At 34.3% G+C, this 27941-nt stretch overlaps 10 protein-coding genes across 10 annotated transcripts; 5 read left to right on the plus strand and 5 right to left on the minus strand.

Annotated features, from left to right (window-relative positions):
• Positions 1 to 214: 214 nt before the first annotated feature.
• Positions 215 to 1322, minus strand: FG379_003695 (uncharacterized protein; the record flags this gene model as incomplete). Its single annotated transcript, XM_067329323.1, has 2 exons — positions 215 to 1114; positions 1233 to 1322. The coding sequence occupies 2 exons, from the start codon at positions 1320 to 1322 to the stop codon at positions 215 to 217; spliced, it is 990 nt and encodes a 329-aa protein (XP_067184008.1).
• A 1227-nt stretch (positions 1323 to 2549) lies between these two features.
• FG379_003696 (UDP-N-acetyl-D-galactosamine) lies at positions 2550 to 4775 on the minus strand (the record flags this gene model as incomplete). The annotated part of the gene is made up of 1 exon (XM_067329324.1): positions 2550 to 4775. The coding sequence occupies one exon, from the start codon at positions 4773 to 4775 to the stop codon at positions 2550 to 2552; it is 2226 nt and encodes a 741-aa protein (XP_067184009.1).
• A 3396-nt stretch (positions 4776 to 8171) lies between these two features.
• FG379_003698 (ribonucleoprotein) lies at positions 8172 to 10211 on the minus strand (the record flags this gene model as incomplete). The annotated part of the gene is made up of 1 exon (XM_067329326.1): positions 8172 to 10211. One exon carries the CDS (start codon positions 10209 to 10211, stop codon positions 8172 to 8174), a length of 2040 nt encoding a protein of 679 aa, XP_067184011.1.
• A 1674-nt stretch (positions 10212 to 11885) lies between these two features.
• FG379_003699 (transmembrane domain protein) lies at positions 11886 to 13304 on the minus strand (the record flags this gene model as incomplete). The annotated part of the gene is made up of 1 exon (XM_067329327.1): positions 11886 to 13304. One exon carries the CDS (start codon positions 13302 to 13304, stop codon positions 11886 to 11888), a length of 1419 nt encoding a protein of 472 aa, XP_067184012.1.
• An 891-nt stretch (positions 13305 to 14195) lies between these two features.
• FG379_003700 (choline ethanolamine kinase family) lies at positions 14196 to 15635 on the plus strand (the record flags this gene model as incomplete). The annotated part of the gene is made up of 1 exon (XM_067329328.1): positions 14196 to 15635. One exon carries the CDS (start codon positions 14196 to 14198, stop codon positions 15633 to 15635), a length of 1440 nt encoding a protein of 479 aa, XP_067184013.1.
• A 1198-nt stretch (positions 15636 to 16833) lies between these two features.
• On the plus strand, positions 16834 to 21801 carry FG379_003701 (DNA-directed RNA polymerase I; the record flags this gene model as incomplete). The annotated part of the gene is made up of 1 exon (XM_067329329.1): positions 16834 to 21801. One exon carries the CDS (start codon positions 16834 to 16836, stop codon positions 21799 to 21801), a length of 4968 nt encoding a protein of 1655 aa, XP_067184014.1.
• Positions 21802 to 22230: 429 nt separating this feature from the next.
• Positions 22231 to 23643, plus strand: FG379_003702 (RNA polymerase A beta A subunit; the record flags this gene model as incomplete). The annotated part of the gene is made up of 1 exon (XM_067329330.1): positions 22231 to 23643. One exon carries the CDS (start codon positions 22231 to 22233, stop codon positions 23641 to 23643), a length of 1413 nt encoding a protein of 470 aa, XP_067184015.1.
• A 198-nt stretch (positions 23644 to 23841) lies between these two features.
• Positions 23842 to 25296, minus strand: FG379_003703 (uncharacterized protein; the record flags this gene model as incomplete). Its single annotated transcript, XM_067329331.1, has 1 exon — positions 23842 to 25296. One exon carries the CDS (start codon positions 25294 to 25296, stop codon positions 23842 to 23844), a length of 1455 nt encoding a protein of 484 aa, XP_067184016.1.
• A 623-nt stretch (positions 25297 to 25919) lies between these two features.
• Positions 25920 to 26655, plus strand: FG379_003704 (uncharacterized protein; the record flags this gene model as incomplete). The annotated part of the gene is made up of 3 exons (XM_067329332.1): positions 25920 to 26140; positions 26223 to 26493; positions 26563 to 26655. 3 exons carry the CDS (start codon positions 25920 to 25922, stop codon positions 26653 to 26655), a joined length of 585 nt encoding a protein of 194 aa, XP_067184017.1.
• A 253-nt stretch (positions 26656 to 26908) lies between these two features.
• Positions 26909 to 27930, plus strand: FG379_003705 (uncharacterized protein; the record flags this gene model as incomplete). Its single annotated transcript, XM_067329333.1, has 5 exons — positions 26909 to 26974; positions 27053 to 27207; positions 27262 to 27562; positions 27627 to 27718; positions 27792 to 27930. 5 exons carry the CDS (start codon positions 26909 to 26911, stop codon positions 27928 to 27930), a joined length of 753 nt encoding a protein of 250 aa, XP_067184018.1.
• Positions 27931 to 27941: the final 11 nt, after the last annotated feature.

The following is a 27941-nucleotide window of genomic DNA, read 5'->3' on the forward strand; positions in this document are numbered from 1 at the left end:
CCTCTTGGAAAGAAAACGGGATGGACTAGACAACAATGTAACTTGATAGTTTAGTATTTTCGCAACCAGAAGACTGTACAAACACGGGGGTCTCCTTCTTCTTAAGATTAGACTTCATAAAAGTGTCGTTCAAAGTGAAGAAAGGACAAATTGACACAATAAGACTATACAGAAGTAAAACAATAGTAAAATTAGGGGATAAAAAATAACTATGTTACGGATCCAACTTAAGATATTCATCGTCAAAATGGTTAATTCTAACGAATCCATCCTCACCGCCAGTAGTGAAACTCATTCCATCCGGAGAATATACTAAGGCATTCATAGTACCAAAGTGTCCTTTAATAGCACCCAGTTCAATGCCATATACCATATGTAGAATAAGAGTTTGGAATTTGCCTTCTTGGGTGCCGGTTGTAGTGACATCTTGTGCAAGTTGACCACCACCAAGTAGTATATGCCTCCTCATATTGTTGCTGTTATCAAAGTTTGGAGAAATCGAACAGCCATTTAAGAGACGGTTCGTTGTGTATTTTCTAACTTCTTTCAAATTAACCATGTCCCACAATTTGGCAGTCATATCATGACTGCATGTGAGCATAAGTGTTCTGTCTTCGATAAAAGAACAACATGTAAGTAGTTTAGAATGTGCTTTTATTATTTCAAGTGGCTCACAACTTTGTCGTGTGTCCCAAATATAAATGCTTCCATCTTCATGTCCCGAAATAATACTATGATCGAACATTCCCCAATGAGCTCTTGTAATGCGACTCTCTATTCCTGTTATTCTCAAGCCTTCTAGATCTGGATCTCCCACCTTTTTGATAAGCAATTGACGAGGTTCTGGATAGAACTGATCAACCGCGGCTACAAATTTGTCTTGTTGATCGTACTTTCTATTAAACTCAACAAAACGGCACGTTCCACTCATTTGGTAGGTGGATATAACATCAGCCTTCTCAACATCAAAACAAACACATTTTTGATCTGCAGACGACATTATAAGTGTCTTGCTGTCTAAAGACGGATCGCAATTCCAAACCGCTGCTCTACCTGCCTCATACTTGGCTGCTACCTTTCCGTCTGATGTAAATGAGCACGCAACTGAACCATCCTGTAAATTAGTTAATATAAAAAACGAGTAATTAAGGTTGTTTTGATTTGCATTTAAGACGATGGTATTCAATTAAGCAACACCAACATTGTTAGCTTAATTTCAGTAAATAACTTACCTTTCCACAAGAAAAAACCAAGTCACCGTCAAAATTGTATGTTACAAAGGTAATCGGACGCTCATGAGCCTGAAGTACTATTGGTCTCATGGCTACCGACTCTTTTCTTCCTAAAAATGTAACAAGACCTTCGCCGCCTTTATACCAGAAAAAACAACAGTTTATCCAAGTGAAGCAATATTACAGCAGCTGACAACTAGTACTCAACAAATCACCACGATAATATTCTTATATAGAATATTCGGTAATTCTGCAAATTATATCGATCTAAACGATATCAGAAATGTCGATGCCACCTTGCTCCACTCAAAAAATTTTTATTATCCTTTCCTTTGTCCTTATAAAAAAAAGAAAACCTCTCTTTCCTCCTTTTCTTTTCCTATTGCATCGCAATCGCCATATACTGCAAAATGAGACAGAACACCTCCCGCCCGCGCCACATCGTTTTACATGCACATCTCGTCCCTCGGACTTGAAGCGACGAGGGGAGCTTTGTAGATTAACTCGGTTTTTTTCTGAGGGAATATGGAAATCAAACAAATTTCATACAACTTCAGGGTAGGAGGTGTGTGTAGGAAAAGGAATGGAACACAAAGAGATGATAGAAAAGCACACCAGCAATTATTCTCCATTACATTCTACAACAGACCGCTACACTTGATTGTATTAGTTCAAACTCGTAAAAAATAACTTTTAATACAATTTTAATTAATGCAAAAAACTCTCAAAAACAATCCCCCAAGTCTTTGGAGGTTTTTAAATTGATACTCGCCAACTCTAGCGGTTCGGTTTCCGTTTACATTTCGCTCTTGAAGACTAAATTAAATTCGAGAGATTTTCATGATTAATTTACATCTTTTACACTCAATTCCATTTTGTTATTTCCTTAATTCTGATTTGGAGTTCCTAACTTTTTACTTATTTCTCATGTACTGTGGTTTACAATGCATGTTAATTTGCATGCGTCTCGCACGCTATTTATGACAATTGTAACACTCGGTACTTGTAACGGCATAGTACAGACATATATATATGATCATATAGAGTCATACCCAAATCAAAGTTGATGTTTAATTAAAGCAGTAAAGGAATAGTAATGATATTAACTTCTCATTCAAATTTGAAAGTTATGTTAGGTAAGAATCGCCAGATTAACTTTCGCGTATATAGCAAGTGTAGCCGGTGCATTTCCTTTTTACTCTCAAAGATGAGCTTTAAAATGTTTTAAAATGATGAGTGTAAGCGGTCATTCACAAATCTAACGTTGATTAATTTGTATTTGCGATAATAAAAAGCAAGAGAGGACCACAATAAAGACTACCCAGTGTTATTTTTTTGTGAATTCCCAATTAGCCTCTTAGGAATATACTTGTTAATCTCCCAGTGCTGAAGTGGATCATCTGGATTACAGCCTCCAAACTGCACTGAAAATTTGGTAGGGGTAGTATTGTCCGGAACCAAAGAAAGACACTTGATAACAACAGTATTGTTACTTTCCTTTAGCCTGGCTTTGATGATTGTGTCATTCTCAAGAACCCAAATTCTCGTTTTTTCAGTGTTTGTGCACGGAACGAAGTCTATTTTATTTCCAATACAGTAGTTCTCCTTACCTACAAGTCTAATTTGCATCGTGTTATTCGTAAGCATAAAAGCTTGTGTTCCTTTTTGTCCGTGACAAAAAAAGTTGTCAATTCTCTCACCTTCATTTGAATGATTCATTGTGTCCAAACATATTTTATTGTGTTTTTTGCTTCTAATTTCACCTACAAAAAGTATTTGATTTATATCTGTAATGTACGTTTCAGGGGCAATATTCTCCAAAAACCATTTGAAAGGTTTGCAATTCAGTTTCTTCTTAAGATAAAACATATCCTCAAATGAACCCAACTCTATTTGTGGGTTCGGTGCGAACAATTCAGTTATCTCATAAAACTCGTCCAACCACACTTTGGCTGTTCTAAGTCTATTTCTCCAAAGACTGTCTGGTGGCGAGGTATAACCAACACCTTTCTTTCTAAATATGTGGAAAACTCTGGAACAAGGAACACATTCTAATTTTCCTCCACAAAGCCATATTCTAAGACTAAATTCGACATTTTCTGCTCCCCAATGCTTAAATTCCGGATCATAACCTCCAAGTTTCCAGAAAAAGTCTCTTTTCACCGCGAATAGTCCGCCTGCCATAACAGGAGATGCTATAGGTTCGGTGCTATTGACCTTCCCAGTCAATGTTGCCTGCTCAACAATTGAGTATTTAAATCCAAGTCTACAACCTATTCCAGAATAACTTGTATAGGAGAAGTCTAATGAGTCTATTGAATCTATTTGAGGCATCACAACTGAGGTGTTGCTTTCTTTAAGTCTAAGTAATTGCGGCTCTAGCCACTGATAAGAGGTCTCAATGTGACTGTCAAGTACTACAACTACGGGGGCCGTTGACAGTCTTATTCCATGAAGTCTAGCTCCTACAATACCTACCCTTTCGGAAAGATGAACAATCTTCACTTTTGGCAGCAATTTAACATAGTCATCCAAAAAACCTCCCGGAACCAAATCTATCATGTCTGATCCATCGTTTACCAATATAATCTCCCTAAGTAAAGGAGGGGGAGTGTTATTTAAAACCGAGTGTACAGATCTTAACAAAGTTGACAAAGGCTCATTGTAAAATGTTATGACTATTGATGCGTCATCCAGATCTTTCAAAGGATAGACAATACCTTTACATACTTCATCTCTTTCATCACTCGGAACTCTGTTCAGTGAAAGATGGTCGGAAAGTTCTCTGTAGAAGCCACCACCATGTGCCAAGTAAGAGGTCCCATTTTCCAAGTTAATTTTAGGTGGCTTCTCTAAAAACACATACGGTGTTGTACCATTCGGAAATATTCCCAATATACCATGCATCCTATGTTTACCATACCCTGCAAAAACAGCATGGGAATTAAAGTAGTGATAACTTTTATTTGAATACAAAGACGAATAATCCTTATGCTCAACGTAAGGAAGATGTTTGCTACCAAGCCCATATTTCTTTAACAACTTTAAACCTAATAAGGAGTCATAATCAACTCCAGTATCTAGTATCTTTGGCTTTTTAAGGTGAGAAAAATAATCAGTAATTGCTTTAATATCAGTCAGGTTTCTTACATTGGCATAGTTTATGTAGTTAAACTCATTTCCAAAATCTCTCATTTTTTGTATGTAACTTTGGTGGCGACTTTTTGACTCTTTAACTAGCTTAATGAAATCAATATTACCGTTGATAAACTTAAAATTTAATAAACACTTTCCCTTACCAAGACACTCCAAACCCTTAACCTTAATATTTTGTGCCTTTCTTAAGGATAAGTGTTTGCTCAGCCCGTCATTTCCCATGTTTGATATCAACAACTGCTGCACTGTAAATATAGATACTATCCATAATACTACCACAGTTAACAAAAAGTATATAAATCTTATTCTCCCACCAAATACACTCTCCAATCTAAATTGCAGTCTCCTTAAAAAATTAATCTCTCTACCAGATAAACGGCGATACATGTTTTAAATACCACCAAATAATCCACTTCAAATTTAATATAAAATATTGTATGATACTTTAACAATATATTTATATTCACTTAGTCAAAAAAAAGTAATTTCAATATTCAAAAAGTAAAAATAAGTTTAAAAATACCTCCCAATTCAATATTGCTGTACGCTTAATTCAATGTTCTTCACATTCCCTTATAAAACTTTTAATAACCAAAAATAAGTTGTTCCCAACACATATCTATGTTTTTACTTAAAAAAATAAACTCACTACAGACTCAGTAATTATCTTATCCCTTTATCAATAAAAAATTACTTCGGTATATTTGCCTTTAATAATGCTGCTATGGTGATTTTTCTTGTCACTTTTAATATTCAAAGTCGTTAATTGATATTCACTACACTTTACTTGGTGAATTAAACTAGTTTGTTACAAACTAAACAAACAAATGACATATATCTCCACATACAAGCACTTATTCGCATTTGATTTAGATCTACACATATATATTCACATACATATACATATATATACATATATATATATACATATATATATATATGTATATATATATATTTATTTATTTTTGTATGTTTGTGATCTTATGTATTCGTGTTCCTATCTACTTGCTTTTTTATATGAATTCTCTCAATTTACTTTGCCTTTTATATTTAGTTTTTTATTTGATTTTTTTCAAATGTTAATAATAACTTTATATTTGCACAACATAATATAGACCTTTTGACCCGCCTAATTAACGCTTGCGTTGAGTATACTGGAAGCAAATTAAAAATCAACTTAAACCCACAGGATGAAATAACTCACCAAGACATTCACTTATGTGTATGTATATTTGTTTCTTTCTTCTGCAAACATCTGAAATTGGACATAAGTATGGATTTTTTTGTTGATTTATTGTTTTAAAGCTTGTTTCTGAAACACGAGTTCGGTGCCCTTAACTTGAAATGCATCTTTTCCGATTGCTGGAAAGCGATAATCGTAATCCAAACCAAGACGAAGATGTACGTATCACCAACCAAATTACTTACTCTCCGATTATTTACTCATTTTTCTTATCGATAACTTAAATTCTATAGCTCTAAGAGATATTAGCGATTTACTGTGACAGATTTGTTCTGTCAGCTATCTAAATGAATCGTTCATATTTGCGTTTTTTCAATAACAAAACTACCTCTATGAGAGCAGTAATCACAACTTCTCTCAGTAAACCCTAGTAATAAGTCACATCTATTGATTACTCATATTCTCAAGTGCTTTCACACTTTCGAACAATTGTCTAATATATGTTTATTTTATCTCTCAGACGAATACTACTAATTGAATGAGTAACAGAAAGATATATTAATAAAGGTTTTATCAAAAGAAATAATAAATACAACAATTTAATAGTCGAAATCAGCTAATTTGAGCACTCTAATAATTCTAAGTAATATCAATACTAAAACCATTTTCAACTGAGATAGCCTTTCTCTAGTTTGTACTTACCCACTGTTCCTAATATCACTGAACCCAAAGTACCAGAAGCTGAAACCAAATATTACTTCGCCATATAGTCACACCATCGCGAAGTTCCTTTTGTTTCTGATAATCAGAAATGCCGATTTTCAGCGTTCCCGTTTCCCACACTCAAATTTCCCTAGCCGCACCCCACTACTCACTCCCTACTCCTCACCCGCCTCTAGACCACGCCTCAAAAGAATATGATAAACTCGAATTAGTCATTACATTCCGTTAAACACTAATTCGGCCGCCGTGATATTATTAAACTAGTAGTGGAACGGCACTAATAGTAGGACAAGCCTCAGCGAGAAGACTTGGAAAAACTCTCACATTTAAAGGTTACTAACCTCACCTAAAGCGACATACATTTGTTTCTAGTTTCCTTACAGTTTTTTCCTCTGTTTAAGATAAAAAGATAAACTATGAAATAGAAAATAAGTCAAATCAAGGTAGTTATTATCGATTTGGAATTAAATACACAGCTTCAAAATCTATTTTTCAACATTGTAGTGGCATGTAGATGCCATGTTAATTTCATGATATAAATATGTAAAATTGAAGTGTGAAGTAAGAGCAGTTTTGTATTCTTTTCCCGTCCCATATCTCTCTGGTTTTCCAAATAAATGTCATAAACGCCCATTTAACCGCCAGGTCTGTGGCCGCATGCAATTGTGCATGCAAATTAACCCCATAATGCATACTAGTAACCTTGACTTTGGTTGGAAAATGTTAGTGACAATAATGAAATAAAACTTCTGAGTAGTGTTGCTTAAATGAAAGCAGGAACACATTATAATGTAATGTTGTATCCAGAGGAAGTATAAGGTAACGTAAATCTGGTGAAAACACGGCCTAAACGTGATAACGCCGAGGAATAACACCTTTACAGATTAAACTTTGCCAAAATATACAAGCAACAGTTCAAATAACTAAAAACATATTCTCCGTTCACCTCTGCGAAATTCCGGTAAAACAAACTCATTATCAAACACCAAGATTTCCTTCCTTTTTTTTGACTTATATCTAGGCTATAAAGCCAATTTCTTCGCTTTAATACTATAGAATTAGATGCCCTGTACAAACTTTGGCTTCATTCCGGTAGCTACTGCCTCATTCGTCTAGACAATTAAAAAAAGCGACTAATGACATCTAAATCTTTCTTTTACATGGCAATTTATTCGAAAATAAAAAAGAAAAGAACAAATAACATGAAACATAGTAGAGGATAATAATATTCTCCAAATTTAATTTACCTCTTTATTAAACTTATTTCAAAGTTAAACTATTTAAAACAGTAGTCAAATATATATTTTTAATATGTTTGAAGTACTGTCAAACTTATCTATTTCCTGTTGAACATTATCTTAATGTTTCACAATAATCGGCTGATTCTAGTGACGTCGCTACTTGTATTTCACAGGCATTAGTAAATTCAGTCTACTTATATTGGGGTTTAAAATATGAAACAATAAATAAACTACTATTTAACGAATAATTGCCAAAATCTCTCTTGTAAATGATTAATAGTGAAACACTATCCACACAACTACTTTAACATGAATATATATATATATATATATAATACACAGTTAATAGTCACACAAACCAAATAAAAAAGTACCACTGCTCCCAATATATAAATAAGTACATTTTAACATCATTGTCGCTTAATTTTATTGGAACAAATTTAATCGAAGAAAGTCAGCATAGTTACCTACTATAATTTAACTTTTATAGTGGCAATTCCAATAAATATGGTAATTCATAATTAATTACTTCCAATTCTAACATCACCAACTCTTAATTTCGAATTTGCATTGAGATCTGATAACCATAGAATATGCTGTATATACATACAATACGTACATTTCATGACTTTCACCTCAGTACATTCCTCTAACTCTTCCATTTGTTTGAACTGCACCTGAAACAGTAGGGTATGGCATGGCACCAGAAGGTGCATATCTCCCCTGTGTGTTGCTATAGGGTCCGGGACGAATGTTACTAGTCTGATGGTGATAGACATGAGGAGAAACACCTGATGCTACAGCAGTTCTCTGATTATGATAAGGGTAAACATTTGACGTTGCCTGTTCAGAAAGACCAACAATGTTACCGCTGGATTGATCTTTGTGGGTATTCGCATCATATCCAGAGTTGATGCAAACACCACTATTATTTACACTAGACGAGTTCCCGTCTCTTAGGCTATTTGCCTGATTTATATTAATGTTATCTGCATTAGCGGCACTGTGGGTGTAGTGAGATCCAATCATAGGCATAATTGAGGGAGGAATCGAAACTCCCGAATTTGCACCCGATGCAGATGACGCATTTGAGTGATGTATTTGGCCATAACCTCCAGGCATGTACATACTAGACGCAGGACAAGGGTAACTAGAATAAACATAACGCGGATCATGTCTTCCACCATATCTTCCGTATATTTGTTGGTTGGTTAGAGCACCAGTGTGAATGGATTGCGGGGCAATATATGGATTCCTGAAGTAATCGTGATTATAATTAGAATTAGCGGCGGCAGCTGCGGCTGCTGCAGCTGCTGCAGCACTTGCTGCGGTAGAAATGGTGTTATTGTTTCTGGATCTAATTCCTCCAGAAGCACCCAAAACACCACCGCCTCCAATATTGCTACCACTTAAACCATTGCCGCTGTTATTGTTACTATTACTGTTTGAACCTCCTGCCATAATCTCCCTGGGAAGAGCTTTTTTGCATTCTACCCATTTATTATCGATTTGATGATCATAGTAATGCCTCATTACCTCCTCAACAGACTCTGGAGACTCGTACTCAACAAATCCAAATCCTCTGTGTCTATTAGTGTCTCTATCAACCATAACACTAAGATTCTTAATACTGCCATATTTTCCAAAATGTTCTCTCAATTTATCATCTGAGCAACTCTGAGGCAATCCACCAACAAATATTTTGGTAGCGCTAAATCCAGTTGAATGTCCACCACTATTTCTTGCATTTCCAGAACTACCACTAATACTTCCGATACTGCTGTTTGCGTTGCTGCTGCCAGACCCGATAACAGTTTCAGAGTTATCATCCACTCCATCCGTATTCTGTATAGCACCTCTGGGAACAGCCCTTTTACAATCAATCTCTTTCCCATCAACTATTTGCGGTGAAGATAGGACTGCATCAACTGATTCTTCGGATGCAAATGTAATAAAACCGAATCCCCGTGATCTACCTGTTGATTTTTCAGTTAACACAACGGAGTCAACTATTTCACCATAAGGCGAGAAGTGAGTTCTAAGAGAAGCATTAGTTGTTACATCACAAAGTCCTCCGCAAAATATTTTTGCTGGAACAGTCGGACCAGAACTTCCAGAAACACTCGTGTTACCAGTATTAAAATTAACGCCATTACCACTCACAATACTGCCGCTTACATTCACATTGCTGTTGTTTGCATTTGTATTAGCATTGCTATTGTTTGCACTTATACCAATTAAATCAGAATCTATACTACAAATGTTATAGTTAGTACCCACCCCCTGGCTAGTATTACTGTCACTATTATTGTCACCACTATTATTCAATCCTGATCCAATATTATTAGGCGAATCCGAAGTCAGACCTGTTTCCACAACTTCTAATTCATCCTTGTCATTCCCAACTGGCACCGATCCCAAATTGCCATCACCAGACCCTATATCACTTTTGTCTACGACTGCACCAAGGTCTAATTTACTAGGAGAATCTACTACTATCTTGCAGTTGAAATCCGATGTTTTAGAAAGGGAAACTCTGCTATTGGAAGTAGATAGACACTTGGAATCAACTTCAGTAGTCAAATCTACATTGCTGTCATTTGCCGATATATCTCCAACACCACCAATGTTACTGTTATTACCAACATTACTAGTCTCTGCTTCTAAAGACGTCATCTTTCCCCCTTATTAAATAACAAAGAAAAGATAACTTTTGGATTTAGTTCTATATATTAAGTATTCCCGTGTTTATTCGTTTTTACTTACGTTTTCAAAATTCAAACAAGTAACAGATAAACACATATACCTATAAACATACATATTCATATATAATGTATATACTTTATAAACGCCCGTTTTGACGATAGGTGAATATGCTACTTAATTATACTTTCATTCTAAGATCCCCTTAGGAGTAATACCCTTCTTTAGACCTTATGCTAATTCTCTTCTAACTTATTGGTATCTACTTATACACACACGAAACTACCAAAATCCTTGCACAATCTAAGAAATAAGAGTGTTAATACCTGAACCAAATCTCAAGTAGTATAGAAATAAACAAACTGGTATATATATCAATTTATTTCAATATATTTACATATATATTTGTGAATGTATCTCATACATCAATAATGTGCCTTTACATGTATATACTAATATTACAGGTGAATGCAAATATCACTGTCTGGAAAAAGAAAGAAAGAAGTCTCCTTTCTCAGCAAGTGTATATACATGTATATATATACATATATAATGTATATCACTTGATACTTTTTTTTCGTTTTATAAACAATAATGATCAGAGTCGCTTATTTTTTCCCCAGAATAATTTTCACTCTATTTTTTTACACTTATTTCAGCCTAATCTTAGATATGTAAATGTATTGCTCTCTTTCTAGTACACTTGTTCCTTCTCAGAAAAATTACGGAAAAAAAATATTAATGTGTATGTATTATTTATAAAAACGAAAACGAAGTAGAAAAAGTATAAACAGACGGGCGAAAAAACGCTATTTAAATCTTTATGATTTTTATTTTTTCGTGTTACTCATTATCGAGAGACAGCTCGTTTTAGCGCCAGAATGGCGTCTTTCCGCGGGAGCGATTTTTAACTTATTTTTTTTTCAAATAGAGGAATGAATAAATTTACCAAAGTATACGCAGAAATGTCTAAATTCATAAATATTTGAAAAACTGAGTCAATTTAGGATATTTTTGTTGCATTTGGATTTTCAGTAGCTTTATAAATGTGTGCCTTCTTAAGTCCACCCATACTGGATATCTTCAAATTAATACCAAATGCAAAGGGACTGGCTGCCATATAGAAGCGCATGCAAATATGCATGCAAACCATTTACTGGCTGCAAAATATGTTCATGTCATTAATGTTTCAATTTTTTTCAGTGTGAACTAAAATTTGTATGTTTTGCTCTATCATTTTGTTTTTTAGTTTATCGTAAGGTGTTTTTCCAAAAGAAAGCATTTGGAGGTGGCTTTTATTTCGTTTTGTTTTGCTTTTTCACATTTTTCCCATTAAACCTGAAATAGAATTAGATATTGGACGCACAAGTGAACCAACAATGTACAATCTTTTTTCGTCTCTGGTAGAGTTTGCTAAAGAGTGGTTAAGGAGGAGAAGAGGATGACGTTTGGACAGGGTGGAGACGAAAATGAAAAAACACAATGTGTAGAAGCAAGATAGAAGGGTGGGGGAAGTGATTTGCATAGATGAAGCAAAATAAAAATACTCAAAGGTAACATATACAAATTAAAAAAGAGATGATGCGTTGTAATTACTACCATCATGTATATATATTTAAGTACTTGAAATGGAATGACATTTTCAAGTTACACGGATGGGAGAAGTATCCAGCAAAGTGGGATCTGAATAATTGAGAAAATTATGATGACAAAAGTAAGCCCAGATTGTTGTATCATGCTATATTGGTTGCTTAATTTATGATTTGAAATAACCTTAAGCATTAAATAAACAACGAGTGAAGAGGACAATGAAATGTATATAAAAAAGAACCAGAATACATGGTTTCTTTTTCCACCAATAAAAAGTAGGATAATGTCACAAAGCACAATGGATGTGTACTTGTAGCCCATTGAACTGAATAAATCCAAGGTTGTTAGTACTCTACCTGCGAATATATAAGATACAAGTTGGAACAGTATAATTTCAGCTATTAATAATACAATTGAGAATGTGGCAGTTGACCCGAGAATCTGTGGATTAAATTGTGAAAACACGCCATTAATTACACCATCAGCCAAGACATAGGTTATAAATCCCATTAATGGAATATAAAGGTCGGAAAAAAGTGTTGGAAGAGCACTCATATCCGATTCACTTCGAGAAGATATTGACGTTTGGTAATTTTCATAGGAAAGAGACCGGCTGTTTATGTTGTTTCCATGTGTAAAAAAAGTAATAAACGGACAAATCATAAATAATAATTTTTTTAATACATATTCATGACTAACAACAAAGTGGGACTTTAATGATGCAATTGTCTGTGGGAACCATAATTGAAGTTGGCTTATTTTTTCAGAATTAAGACCAGCTGTCTCTTTTACTGTATTTGACACTATCCCCATGACCAGCTGAGATGTTGTGTTATTATTAAAGTTGAGGATTCCAAAATTGGAGTTGTTGTTTTCAAATTGGGAGGTAAAGGATTGTGTGTTATCATTTGTTGAAGTTGTATTATTGTTACCTATTTTTCCACTAACGGACTCAAATCCTAAACCAAAGGTGTTTTTGTCCGAGTTTGAGTTTAAATTAGAAATGTACCCCGATAAATTATTGTTATTCTGTGATGAGAATGAACCACAACTATTTCCCGATATCGCTTCATTATTTAAACTATTGCCATAGTTACCACCATCTATTGTTCCACCTAAATTTGAGAATAAATTGTCGCTTATATCGTTATTTCTTACACCACCAATAGGTGCTGTAACATTTGCACTAAATACATTGTTCCCACCAACACCGGGATTACTCAGACAATTTCCGTTCAAATTTTGATTGCTCCAGTTGTAATAATTGGCTTGGTGTTTGTTTGCATTCACACCGTGAGCTCCATTAGATCCTCCAGCAAAATCATTGTGGGGTCCTGATTGAAACCCACTATCAATATGATTGTTTACGTCAAATGGGTTATTTAGGGGTTTATTTATCAATGAATTACCATAATTACCCACTATCCCATTGTCTCTCTTTCTATTAAGGTGGTTATTATAGTCAATATTGTTCATTTTCTTATGTTTGTGTTTAATTTATAACTAAAAATCTACCTTGCAAATTAAATATATAACCAATGTTCTAGTAAAATAGTTATTTAAACGAACTTAATCTTATTATTCTGTTTTATATTTGCTTATTGTACTGTCTGTGAGCCAACAAATACAAACATGTGCATATCTAAAAATATATATAATATACTAGTTTTCAAATAAACTCTACATATACATGCATGAACCAACTCAGGTAAGAAGCTTCCATTCACATTCAATTGTTAAAAACCACATAAAATCGAAGGAAGCGCTTCTATTAGTCACAATTAGCTCGTTTTCTTGCTTTTAGTGAGTATAATGGGCCAATTTCAAACTACACATCAAGATATTATCTAAAATGTTATATCAGTATTGTATATTTCAGATGTGGGTACAATAATAAGAACTTTTACTTCCGTTTCTAGATATAAAGAATGAAATAAACCAGTTATTTACCTAAATGATAACTTCAATGACAATTTATAATTAAAAAAGACAAAATTTTAAACTTTAACAATCAATTACTTTGAAATATAGGAAAAAACCCCATATATAGTAAAATTAGTATCAAGACATCTTTAGGCGGCATGCTTCTATTTGTGTTGATTTAATGTAGCATATAGGTAGAATGTCCAAGCGAAAGTAAAGAGGTAACAAGGCTGCGAAGTGAGGTGGAAAATAATTCAATTTTATTTTTTAACGGCAATTACACTGACTAAATAGGCTACTAGTAGTGCGTGATGACAGTAAGAAGTTGATGCTGCAGTGGACAACTGGAATACAATACGCTGCTGTTTAACTGTGACTATTGAAATTACACGTAGTTGGCATAAATGGAAAAAGAAAAGCAATAGAAAGAATAAAAATTTTGAAATGGAGCTTTCTAATGGTCATTTGGATATAAAAACCGGAGGATTTTCCGAAAATGGTGAATCTGCAGTGGGAAACGAGAATAACATTAATTTTCTTACTGAAGAGTTGCAAAGGAAGTTGTTGGAAGCAAGAGAGATATGTTGGAGTTTATTGAACACCGGAGTATGTAGTTGTTGCAATTCTGAAGATTTGCTGACTTCTAAGTTATTAACAGGAGGGCTTTCGAATATATTGGTTAAGGTTAAAATAGAGAAAGATAAGTTTTGTGATAAAATGCTCAAGGCAAATGAAAATTTGTACACACGTGGTCATTCCGGTCTCAAAAACAGGAGTAAAGACAACTTAGAGTGCCCTATTACAAACTTAAGAGTACGTTTCTATAACCAAAATAGGAAGTTGTTTATAAACGAGAAGCGTGAGATAATTATACAAAATATACTTTCAGAAAGCGGATTTTTAAAGCCCGTTATATTTTCCTTCAATGGTGGTCAGGTAGAAGAGTATGTCGAAGGAAGGACTCTTGAGGTAGAGGACGTAAGAACGAGAAAAGTTTATCTCTCAATAGCCAAAAAAATAGCACATTTACATTCAATTAAAGTGCCTTCTGAACTATCTTCTAACGTAATTGAGGAGTATAATCAAAACATAATGAGTGCAAGTAGCAGTATATCTATACTGTGGCCTACACTGGACGATTGGTTGTTAAGGGCTGAGAAAATTGTAAACAATAGAATAAATTTTATGAAAGTGGATTTCGTTAAATTGAGTGGCTTAATTAACAAGATAAGGGATTATTTACATGTAAACTACGATGGTGGATTATTAAGTCCAAATTCAATAGTTATTTCGCACTGTGACTTGCTTCCAGGAAACATTATCGAAACTCGTTATAAAGATCACGTTTTTATTGATTATGAGTTTTCCGGAACTGCAGAAAGAGCTTTTGATTTAGGTAATCATTTTTGCGAATGGGCAGGATTTTCTTGTGAATGGAGACATTTGCCTAATGAAAATCAATTACGTGAATTTATTATAGAATACATAAAAAATCTTACTATCATTAAAGACAGTAACTCAGGAACTATGTGTGAGATTGAGCCTGAAAACATTCAATTTTCAAATTCTTTGAACAATATCAGTACTTTTACTAATGACAATGCGAGTGGCGGTAAATATGCATGTAACTCCGATAGTAAAAATCAATATGAGTTACTTATTGACAATTATATACATTCTATTAAAGCCTTTATGATTATCTCAAATATATATTGGGGACTTTGGGCGATTTGCAAATCAGAAGTTAATATATCTAATACCAATAATACCTGCTTTGACTACAAATCATATGGTTATAGAAAACTCAGTTCTGTTGTTAATGAACCTTACTTCTGCAGCATTTTGAACAATATTTGTCCATTATTTGACTTTAACTTTTTTTAAAAGAAATTTTCATTGCTTTGGTTTTTAGAGTTTATTATTTGTCAATTGTTGGTTCACTAGTTTATTGTGTATTACTAATACCTATACATATTTAGACTAAAATGAATGAGGAGATTGATTAAATAAAATATATTCAGTACAAATTCTGTTGAGTTTAATTGCAACGCACGCACTACGACTCAATTAGGCACTATATCTGGCCTTTCTTCTTATTACTATATTCCCGGCTATATTTATTCTTATTTCTTGAATCTAAATTTTCAAATATTGTCCGTAAATAGGTTATATAAACCATGTTTGGTGTTATTGGCTTGTTTGAATAAATTTACCTTATTTCCTAAGCATTTTAATTTGTTTATTATCATTCTGATTTTTTGAGTTTATATAGATGAGTAATGGGCCAACTATGTTTAGATTAATTCCTCTAGGTTATTCCGTTTGACTATTTACTTTCATTATCATGTTTTCCAGTTTGCCTGTTTGTGTTTACTCCCGCCTATTATGTTCTGACCTTTGGACAGTGTTACTCATTTTGTCCCGATTATTCAGTGAAATAATGAAGCAAATTACATTTCACATATTCCCCATTTTATGTTTATAGTTTGTCAGCATTAAAATACAGACGAAACCAATACAACTAAGTGAAAACCTAAGCTGCACATTCTACGCTATTCTTCGCCAGATAAAACAGTAGTTATTCTACTACTGGTGCTATATCCTGTTACCCTTTACGTAAGTTACATGCAATGAGACAAATTCACAGACATGTATGTTAGTGACAAACGAGATGGCGCCATTGCATTAGGTTCGGCGCCATGAAATAGTAATTTCCTGACTAGTAGCAATGGAGTTTAGAAGAAAGTCGGGAAAAAAAATAAAAAGGCAAGAAAAAGAGTATATAAAGGAAAAATAGGTTACACAATTTTGACAGAAAGCTTAGGGTAAAATTTGATTTGATTTATCTTCACATAATACGCGAAGGCCAATAATTTTTTTTAATCAGTGGTAACTATTGTTTTTTCTCTAAATGTTTGATATAAACGAATGAAGAGATAAGAGTAAGGTGAAATTGTGATAAAAGGCGAGTAAAATAACAGTATAGTGGTGAATAGACAAATAACAGGCACTTTATTTACTTCTGGGAGCAGGAAAGTATATTTTTGGAATTGGTATAGTAAATTTAAAGGTTTTGGAAAGAATGAATTTATCTCCAATATGTTCCGATATTCACAGTGCCACATTTGAACTTTTGAATGCCTCTGAGGTAAAAAAACTTTCGGTGTGCCACGTAACTTCAACAATTACATTTGAGTCCACAGGAGAGAGTAAAATCGGTGGCTTGCACGACTTAAGAATGGGTCCATTGAACAATAGGGATTTTTGTGGTACATGCGGAAGCAGAAACGACTGTCCAGGTCATATAGGCCACATAGAGCTTGAGCTTCCAGCATTTCATCCATTATTTTTGGGAAAATTGGTTAGATTATTAAAGTGTTGTTGTTGGCATTGTTGTTGTATAAGAATCCCAAAAGGAGCGTGTTTAAAATACGTAAGAAAATTCGAGTCTATTGCAGGTGAATTGAATAAAGAACACCTTGGTGGAATTGATGCTCTTTCTTCAAATTCATATTCGCTAGAAAAGTGGGAGGAGATCAAGAAAGAATTTTTTGATAAAGCCTCTAAGTATACAAAATGTAGCTCATGCGGCAATAGTTTTAAGGGACAGGTGAAAGAATCTCAACTTGGTATTGGAATCACATTATCGTGGCCGGAAGGTTCGATGCCACCAGTGAGTTTGTCTAGCACCTGGAGTGAGTCCTTACTCACCGGCGAGGATGAAACTGAGGAGAAAAATGAAAATTCTAAGAGAAAAAGGAGAGATGGTGTAACAAGTGTAAAAAACACTAAAATTCCTAATATGAGAAGAGATTTTGAGGATGATTTTAGTTTAAGCATTCCACAAGAAGCGAAAACTCATACAAAACAAGGGAAAGGAACAATAGTGCAGCATTTTCAGGCATTTCAGATTGTTCCAATAATTAAGAATGTGTGGAACAACAATAAAAAATTACTCGAATACCTATTCCCTGTTTGTAAAAGACTATCATGGGAAGCATTCTTTTTGTTTGTAATACCAGTGCCAGCAAACAAATTTAGACCGATGGGAATCACCTCGGGGAGGAATATGCCATTGTTGCATCCAAGAACATCAGGTTTGTTAAATATATTGACTGCAAACGAGCGTCTCAAATTTTATATTGATTTGCAAAGAAAAGAAGGGGAAAATGATTCTGATGTTAATAGCGAATTATTTTCAAACTTGGTAAATTACTCATCTTCTCTTCAGGAGAAAATAAATACATATTTGGATCAAACAAAGAGTTTTAAACCGTCTTCAGCTGCTCCAGGTATAAGACAATGGTTGGAAAAGAAAGCAGGCGTAATACGTCAGAAAATGATGGGAAAAAGAGTTAACTACTCGGCTAGAACTGTTATAGGCCCAGATCCTTATTTGGAAGCAAATGAAATAGGGGTTCCATTGGCATTTGCACTAAATTTGACCATACCGGAGAGAATAAACAAACATAATGTGACATTAGCGTCCAAATTGGTTGAAAACGGCAGTAATTTGTATCCAGGAGCGAATAAATTGCTATTGGGTGGAGTTCTATATGATTTATCACGTTTGGATGCAAATCAAAGGAAAGCAAAGGCAAGACTGTTATTATCATCTGTATTGTCTGCTTCAAATCCGTTTCAAAGTAATAGTCATCCAATAGTTTACAGACACCTCTTTGACGGCGATATAGTTTTAATGAATAGACAACCCACACTCCACAGGCCAAGTATAATGGCTCATCGCATAAGAATTCAGCCTAAAGATAATATAATGAGACTGAACTATGTGAACTGTGGTACGTATAATGCAGATTTTGATGGTGATGAAATGAATCTTCATTTACCTCAGTCCTTGTTTTCGAGATCTGAGGCAAAATATATAATGGACGCCTCTAGACAGTATTCAGTCCCTAAAAGTGGGGAGCCATTGAGAGGTTTAATCCAGGATTCGTGTATAGGTGGTACTTTTTTGACAGTAAAGTCAACATTTTTGAATAAAGAGGAATATTTTCACCTTATTTATACCTCTCTCAGTTTTATATTGGACAAGAAACACTCTGCTATATCAACCAGTCCAATGCTCTATTCGTCTTCCGGTCAGGTTGTTTTTGGTTCTAAAAACAGGTATTCGGAGGTGAATTATCCGCTTGGCAAGATTAAGGTCGATGAATCTATTCTTAGAGATCACATTGACACAAATTCAGAAGTTAACTTAGAATGCAGCAGTGGTAGTAGTTCGGGTTTCGAGATTGAATTAAATCCACGAGATTTGCATACCAATTGTATCAATAATAACATTATACTAGAATCTCCGGCAATACTCAAGCCGGTGCCTTACTGGACTGGCAAACAAGTATTTACTTCTTTGTTGAAAACCTTACTTTATAATCTAGTTAGCAAAGATCCGAAGGTATATGCAGGACTGAATCTCGTTTCAAGAAGCAGAACTCCAGGTGACTCTTGGAGTGGAAAAGAAGATGGGGAAACAGATGAGGCTGTTGTTATTATTAGAAATAGTGAATTGCTTCAGGGAGTGATAGATAAGAACCAAATAGGATCCAATTCGTACTGTTTGGTTCATTTATGTACTGAATTGGTTGGTCCATTATTCAGCGGAAAATTGATTTCAGCACTGTTTAACTTATCCCAAGCGTTTTTACAAATGAGAGGGTTTACTTGTAGTATAAGTGACATGTTATTAACGCAAAAGGCTGAGAGGGAGAGGTTAGACTTAATTAGAAAATACAGCCAGGCATCTGCATATATTCAAGAGGCCTTTCAGTACCATGTTTTTAAAGAAACAGGATTTGAAAATGACCTTAGAAACGAGTCCTACTTTGGAAATAGTTTTAATAGTTCAGTGTTAGGTTCACAAGATAGCACTTTCTTTGAGACTAAGGATCTGATAGGAAAATTAAGGGAGTTAAAGAAGCTTAGACACAATAAAAACAAAAATAGAATGAGCGATTCTAGTTCATATTCAACTGACGACGTCATTGATTTTTCGGAAAACTCTGATGAATCAACTTTTATTGTGTTGAACATATTAATAAACAAATTAAAGAGCATCAAAGAGGGCAACGACAAAGAAGAGAATAAAAGGCTGCTATTAGATCTTATTAAGAGTATGAGGGAATGCAGAGTCGGACCAAAATCCATTTTTAAGAGCGAGTACACGGACGAAATGAGTGATTCGTTGGTTGGAGATGGAGCTGAAAGCGAGGATACAATTTTGTATGATACAACTTGGCTTTCTCAAAGTAAGATGGAACAAGTAGTAAATAATGGACTTGACCATCAAAATGAATTATACAGCATAACGAGTAATGGAAAAAATATTGGTGACTTTTTCATATATCCCAATGAACTTACAAGAAGAAAGTTGGAGTCTTTGATAGGGAATAAACTCATAACAAAGAGGGATTCATTGTTGAAAATAATGGATGCGATTTCAAAGATAGGTCTTGGTGACATAACTTCAAAACTCGGTAATTTACTTAAAGGCTCATCTTCTAAATTTCCCTTTCCATATAATGGTTTCTCATCAATGGTGTTGACAGGAGCAAAAGGTTCAAGAGTAAACCACAATATGATATGTGTAATGTTAGGGCAACAGGAGTTGGAAGGAAGAAGAGTTCCTATAATGCCAAGTATGAAAACACTTCCTTCATTTGCAAGTTATGATCTGGGATCGAGGGCAGGAGGCTTAATTACAGACAGGTATTTAGACGGACTTCATGCTCAAGAATTCTTTTTCCATTGTATGTCTGGAAGAGAAGGACTGGTAGATACAGCAGTTAAAACTGCTCGTTCTGGTTATCTACAAAGATGTATATTGAAGGGATTGGAAAGCATGATAGTTCATTATGATGGCACAGTAAGAAGTGAGGATGATACAATAGTACAATTTATGTATGGCGATGATGGTATTGATGTATCTAAATCAAGTTACCTAACTAGACTGGATGATTTAGTAAGAAATAAATCTTTACTTTGCAGAGATGTTAAATTTGAGGAAGCATTTAAAAACAAGTACATTATTGATTCATTTAAAAACGTGCTAAAATTTGAAAATCAACAGAATATATTCAAGACCTATTTAAATCAAGATGAATCAATACTTTTATCCAACAATAATAAAGTACAAAAGCTAAGTAAAGATAATGATTGTAGTGGTAGAGCGAATTTCCATAAACAAGAGTTAGAAATCGATATATTTTCTGGTCAAAAACACAATGACTTGAAAGATCAGATAGTAAATTCTGTGTTTCCTAGTATTTTAAACGGGGGATCAGTATCTGAATCGTTTTTAAGTAGTTTGTCTGAATCTAATATGCAGAAGTTAGTTAGACTAACAGGAACCGAGCCTCAAAAGCTTGATATGAATAATAAAAACAACAAGAGAGGCTTGCTATCTGGTCAGGTATCTGACGGAGGTGATTATTATGAGAAAGTAATTGAATTGGAGAGACTGTTACGTTTAAAATATATGAAAACGCAAGTATCTCCTGGCGAAGCTGTCGGTTGTTTAGCTGCTCAATCTATTGGAGAGCCAGCGACCCAAATGACTCTAAACACATTTCACTTGGCAGGTCACGGTGCGGCCAATGTTACGTTGGGGATTCCAAGACTGAGAGAGCTTCTTCAAACTGGAGGTGACTCAAAAACTCCGTACATTTTTGTTCCGCTATTGCAAATGAAACACAATAGTGATCAGAATGAAGACGACGACATTGATAGTCTTGGCATTTCTCACATTTCGGATAAAGTTTTGGATTGCTTTAAATCCATACCCATTTCTGACATAATTGAGAATGTTGGTGTGGAAAGCTCAATAATATACAAGTATAATAATGACACTGAAGATCAGGAAAAGAGAGAAACAGGCATTGGTGGTTATTATTGGAACTACGAAATATCTATACATTTTTTTGATTTAGATATGTTTTGCCAGGCAATGCCTCAATATACCATTTCAGACATCATTAATCTAACTTTATCAAAGTGCATTAAGCCTTTTTTAAGACAGGTAAGTTATATAATTTAAGGTGAAGGCTGTGACAAATAGGTGATTTTATGGTTTTAAAAGTGAAGTTAAAGAGGAAGGTGCAATCTAAATAAGTTAATCATAATTTGTGATATCAACTGTTTGTGATGAAATTTTGTAAAACTTTCGTTCTTCTGCATAGGTTACACAATTATGTGTTGTGTAGAATGATGAAGATGATAATTAAAAGTTTCTGAGACAGTGTTTATTACCATTATATAACAATTACTTAAAGGCAGGAGTTTGTTCACATTTTAATATAATACATTCCCATTACTTGATTGTATTGTGCTTTCCTAGTGGTAAATGGCACTATATAGTTTGATCGTTATTTCAGCTTTTCCACCAAACTACTCTACTATTTGGAGTTGAACCTTCACTATTAATATTTTGTTTATTGGAATAACTTTATTTTTTTAGGTAAATGGAATGTACACTGTTTCTTCAATAAGAAGTAACAAATTCTGTAATCAGGAGAACGATGAGGTTGACGAATTTATTTCAAAATACGTATTGAATCAAACAGGTGATAGAAACATGGGAATATTCAAGGGTTCAATGAATTCTGTGCTTCAAAAGGGAGGATGTGCTTATTTTGGAAGTGGAAGCAATGATTCAATATCCACAGGACAAGATCCAGAATACAAAAACAGTGACTATCTAGAAACTGACGAACGAGATTCAGGGTCTAAAAAAGAACCCCAAAATTCCGAGAATGCAGACGAAGACTTTGATGTTGAATACAAAGGAGAGAATAATAATGATAATGAAGATGACAATACATCTGTCGAATCTGATTCATCAACTTCTGATGAGGATAACGATAAAGATGAGTATAAAGAAGATCAAGAAGATAAATATGATCACAAAGACGATGATAAGGAAAATGATAGAGATGAAGACAAGGAAGACTATGACAAAGACGAAAGTGGAATAATGGATGATTACAGTACTGAGAGCAAAAGTAAAAGAATGTCAAATAGTGAGAGCAACAGCAGTATTATCGATGAAAAAAAAATCCCTCATGTGAACGTCAAGATACTAAATAAACAGCTACTTAAGCATGTGACTGACTTAGATATAGACAGAAAAACAAATACAATAAAGATATGTTTGGGTTGGCAAGTTAAAAAGTGTCCACACTATATAGATTTCTTACCAGTATTAAGGAATACTATTTCTAAAACAAGTATACAAAGTATTTCAAATTTAAGAAATGCAAGAATAACAAGAAGCAACAATAGTAGCAATGCTGGCTCGACAAAAAACATATTATCCGACTACGAAGTTACAGTAGAGGGAACTAATGTTGGACATATATTTAAAATATCACCAAAATGTGTAGATCATAATAGAATAAGATTCAATGATATCCAAACAGTGTACAAATATTATGGAGTTGAGGCTGCAAGGCAATGCATAATAAATGAACTTAGAAATGTATTTTCTGTATATGGCATCAATGTTGACTATAGACATTTAACGTTGATAAGTGATTCTATAACCTCCAGTGGAAATTTGAGAGTATTTAACAGAATGGGTATTATTTGTCACAATGTATCTCCATTTTTGCAAATGTCCTTTGAAACAAGCATAAAATTTTTAACAGAGGCTTGCTTAAGAAATGCAAGTGACAATCTCAAAAGTCCAGCTAGTTGTATATCTGTAGGTGGCATGACTAGAATCGGAACAGGGATTTCAAGAACATTAACTGAATTCAATGTTGGAAAAACTGACTACACAAAAGAAAATAAGAGTCAAGATGAAATAGACGGAAAGCATAAAAAGAACAAAAAAGATTCAAGTGATGCTAAAAGCGAGAGTCGCTTTAAGTTTCTTTAATTATTTCAACTTCTCCTTATACTGGTATCCTGGTACCAGTTTTTGATGTATAAACATAACATTAATTATTTATGATTCCTTCATGACGGCAATCATTAATGGCGTTTCAGTAGAAGTCAGTTATACGCGTTTTTTGTTTGTTAATTAGTTTATCATTACATTTACAAGATACTGGTTGTTTTCTCTTTGTTCATAATATTATAAAGTGTTTTCTTTATCGCTCAACCCTTTTAAATACAAATCAGAAAATTGCCAAAACTGTATTGTATTGTCCTCAGAAGAGGAGGCCATTAATAGGGAATCCCCGTGATCGTTGGGATTCCAAACAAGACCTGTTATTGGAGCAGTGTGTCCATAATGGATAAAAATAGCTTTAGATTCAGCAGAGGAGTCTTCATTTGCACTTAATTTACTTTCGTCGCACGTGTTTTGGCCAACTTGTTTGTTATTAGTGTCTCCAAATATATCCCATATTACTACTCTTCCGTCCACACCACCAGAGGATAAGATATTTGGGGTCCACTTTGACCATTCTAAACTGACTATTGGTTTTTGAGAATGAAATTCTAGCTCAAAAATCGATTTGCTTAGGTTTCTCGAATCCCAAATATTGACAATACCCTCTACATCTCCAGTTGCAAACACAGTTGGAAGGAACTCATTAAACGATATACAGTTAATTTTAGAATTTGTTTCTTTAAACAAAACAGGTTTGGTGTTAAACGATGAATTTTCTGAACTTCTTGTGTCCCAAAATGCAAGGCAATTGTCATCTGAAACTGAAGAAAATAGAAATCTGCAAGAGGGATGCCACTTTAAGTCATTTACATCTGATTTGTGCCAATTATAGCTATAAAGTGGTTCTAAAACAGGTGGAAACAACTCAGGGATGGAACATTCATGATCTTCATTCACGTCATTCTTCTCAAGTGTATTTTTTGGGGAATAGACAAAATTATTTCTTATATTGGAGTTTAAAACACTATCTGTCTTTCCGTTCAAATCCCATAAATAAATAGTCTTGTCACTACCACCGGAAACCAATCTACTTACATCTGATTTATCGCTTTCAGAACTGCATTTACCACACTCCCAATCCATTGCATATCCCTCCGACTTGTGTCCCCTAAGCAACAATTGCGGATGGCAAAATTCATCTGTTGGAAACGATTCGTGTTTTGAATAGTCGAATATCAATATATCTCCATTTATTGTTCTTGTTGTAATTATAAAAGGGTGAGCAGGCATATGTATGGCTTTGTTTACTTCCCCCGGATGATTCAGCTTCGCCTTGATTTCAAACTGAACGCAACTATTGTTTGAATTATCCGGGTTATAACTGTACTCTGCAAAGCTTTCATTGTTCATTAAATCGTTATTCGACTCTAAATCACACAAGTGAACCTCGGCTATCACCAAGTAATTGGGCTCCTGACCACTAGTATGAGTTCCATACACTATTTTATGCACTGAATAACTGCCATCTGGAGACTTGTATGAATTAGGAAGCCAATCCAATGTGAGCGTTGGCCATTCCAAAGTGTAAGACAGTATCATATCGTACAAATACGGACAATTTTTTCTCCAGTAATAGTGCCCCTCATCCTCCATCGTGTTACTTCCCAATAAGTTGTCCGTTGCTATATTTTGCATCTATTTTATATAATAAACGTGATGTCTCCCGAAATGAGTATTGTTCAAATAAAATGTCAAATAGCAGATCCTGTTATCGCGGAATCGACTGTGTAGTTGACTACTCAGGGATTCCAACTACCAAAAATTCTCCACCTGTCTGTCTTTCCTTTTTACTTATGGAAGCTTCCCAGTTATTCGTCACCTTTACCTCCTTTCACCACCCTATTTACACCTTTTAAGGCACAGTGAAACCTCTGAAAATCGTGAAAAGGGTATTATTTTACCGTTAAGATACCTTCTTATTGTTATTTTTACCGGTTAAGCCAACTTGATTAAATTATTACATTTAGGGTACCCACAATATAAATGGCGCCAACTGCATGCAATAATATAAATATATACATGTGACTAAAAATGGACGAATAAATATAGGCAGAATCAAATAAACGAGAGTAAAGGTGGACTGAATAAATAACTAGGGAAGCATTGTACGACCAGAAAGACACACGATTATAACTTAATATACAGTCTGACCACATACTGCTTTTTTTGGTATTATTAGAGAAAAGGAAGCAGAAATCCGTGAGATTTTGAAGATCCAGGAGAGTGATTTAGTGAAAACAAAGAAACTGGTGAACGAAATGGAAAACAAATGTCCACGTCTGTCTGTGATTCAATCGAATGCAAATGCCCCCAAGTTTCTGATATTTTTGCTAGTATTTACGTTTTCATTTTGGGTGAAATGTGATGATAAAAAAAAAGGCACTCATGTAAGAGCCGAAGAAAGAGTTGAACCTGTGAATTTAAGTTTGGATTCATTTATAGAGGAGAATAATGTGGCTTTTCCGGATGGGTACAAATCGTAAGTTTTTGAGAAAGAAAACTTAAAAAGTGTTTGCATAACTAAAGTTCACAATTACCGTTACATTAAAACCCAACTAAAGTCTGAGTGACTATCCAATTTGGGAAGATGTGGGTGAGACGTATATACTTGATCAAAAGTTAGGGGAGGAAACAAGCGAATTTCAGGACGAGGTTGGAAAAGGAGTTAGGAATGGGCTTAAGGAGCTGGCGATAAATACTGCACAGGCTTACAATGACGTGATGGCTCAAAGTAAAGTAGACGCTAGCAAGAGTGAAAACCTGGTTTCTGAATTATACAGTAGCGGGAAGTACTTTGTTAATAGTAACAATGTGTTGAATGGATTAAACAAGGTGAGTGAGAGATTTCATATTTTGAATAATTTTAACTCATTATTTTCAAAAAACAAAATTCAATTTTAGACTAGAAATGCTTTTCTTCTTGGAGAGAGTATAGCAGGTATCGGGGAGAATGATAGAAACACCATAAGAATGGCATTTCCAGAGGTAACTTAATACAATTATTCCTTTTTTTGCAAAATACCATTATTTTGACTTGATTATAGGATTTTAATTATTACGATGAAAGTCAGGTCTATAGTAGTGACAGTAGTTATATTCCATACCAAGAGAGAGCGATTGGGAGTAACGATTCCAAAACTCCAGTTAAAGTCGGGGACTTATTAAAGGTAACTTTATATAAATAATAAAAACTAGGGTTCTAATAGCTATTAAATTGCAATATTCACCTCAACCGCAGGAAACGAGAATGAATCATCTAAATGAGCACGAAGACATCTTACAGTATCTGACAGAACTTAACATAACTTCTCCTGTAAGTTGCTCCTAAAAAATTCCTCATAGTACCTTTATATCGAACTCAATAAACCTTTTTAATTTGAGTAAAATTTAGATTATAACCTCAAAAGTCGGTGATATTTACGATTCTTACGTATTGCTTTCTGCATCAGCACTTGAATACAGCAATAAATATAATGAAACAGAAAAACGAATGAACGACACTAATACATCCAAGACTCCTTTTTCAATACCTCTTAAACCTTACTAGTAAGTTTAAGTGTTCAACTAAGACTTTTGAAATAATTTTTTCAATTACAATAGTATATGGGAGGGAGCAGATAAACTTTGGAACATAAAAATGTCAAAAACAACAACTCCTTCTCCCAAAACAAGAGAAATAATAAACAAAATAGACGATTACAACTCTTATATGAGATGGAAAAGAGATGAACCATTCAGAGTTTATGATGTGTGGTATGATGCAATCAAGGAAAGGAAAGAAACAAGAGACAAACTTAGAAGAGAGTCAATTGTACAAAGGGACAGGATACTGGAAGAAAAAATGAAAAAACAGAGGGCATTCTATTCACCAGCAAAAGACACCTTTGACGATATAGGAAATGTAGGTTGCCATGCAATATTTCACCAACATTGTTCATCTTAACCGTATTTATATTTTTCTATAGGCAACTGAAATGGCAGCAAGACATATTGACAACAGATTCGGACAAGTATTTAACGAAGTGACGGAGCTCATGGATGAAGAGTCCAGAAAAAGGTAAGCATTATTTGTTTAAGCATGCAAAAACATGTTTTGTACCAAACTTCCTTTATTTTCGTAATATAAACAGAGATGATAAATATTATGATTATACAGTCACTAAAAAAGTTGAAGAATTTTGTGAAATATACCCAAATTGCTGCGAGGATATGTCGCAATGTCCTGAGTTTGTGTATAACTACATCAGAAACGCGAGAATATTATTCTAGTTGCTTCCATA

Source organism: Cryptosporidium bovis, assembly GCF_009768925.1.
Source record: "Cryptosporidium bovis isolate 45015 chromosome Unknown contig_9, whole genome shotgun sequence".
NCBI classification, from domain to species: domain Eukaryota; phylum Apicomplexa; class Conoidasida; order Eucoccidiorida; family Cryptosporidiidae; genus Cryptosporidium; species Cryptosporidium bovis.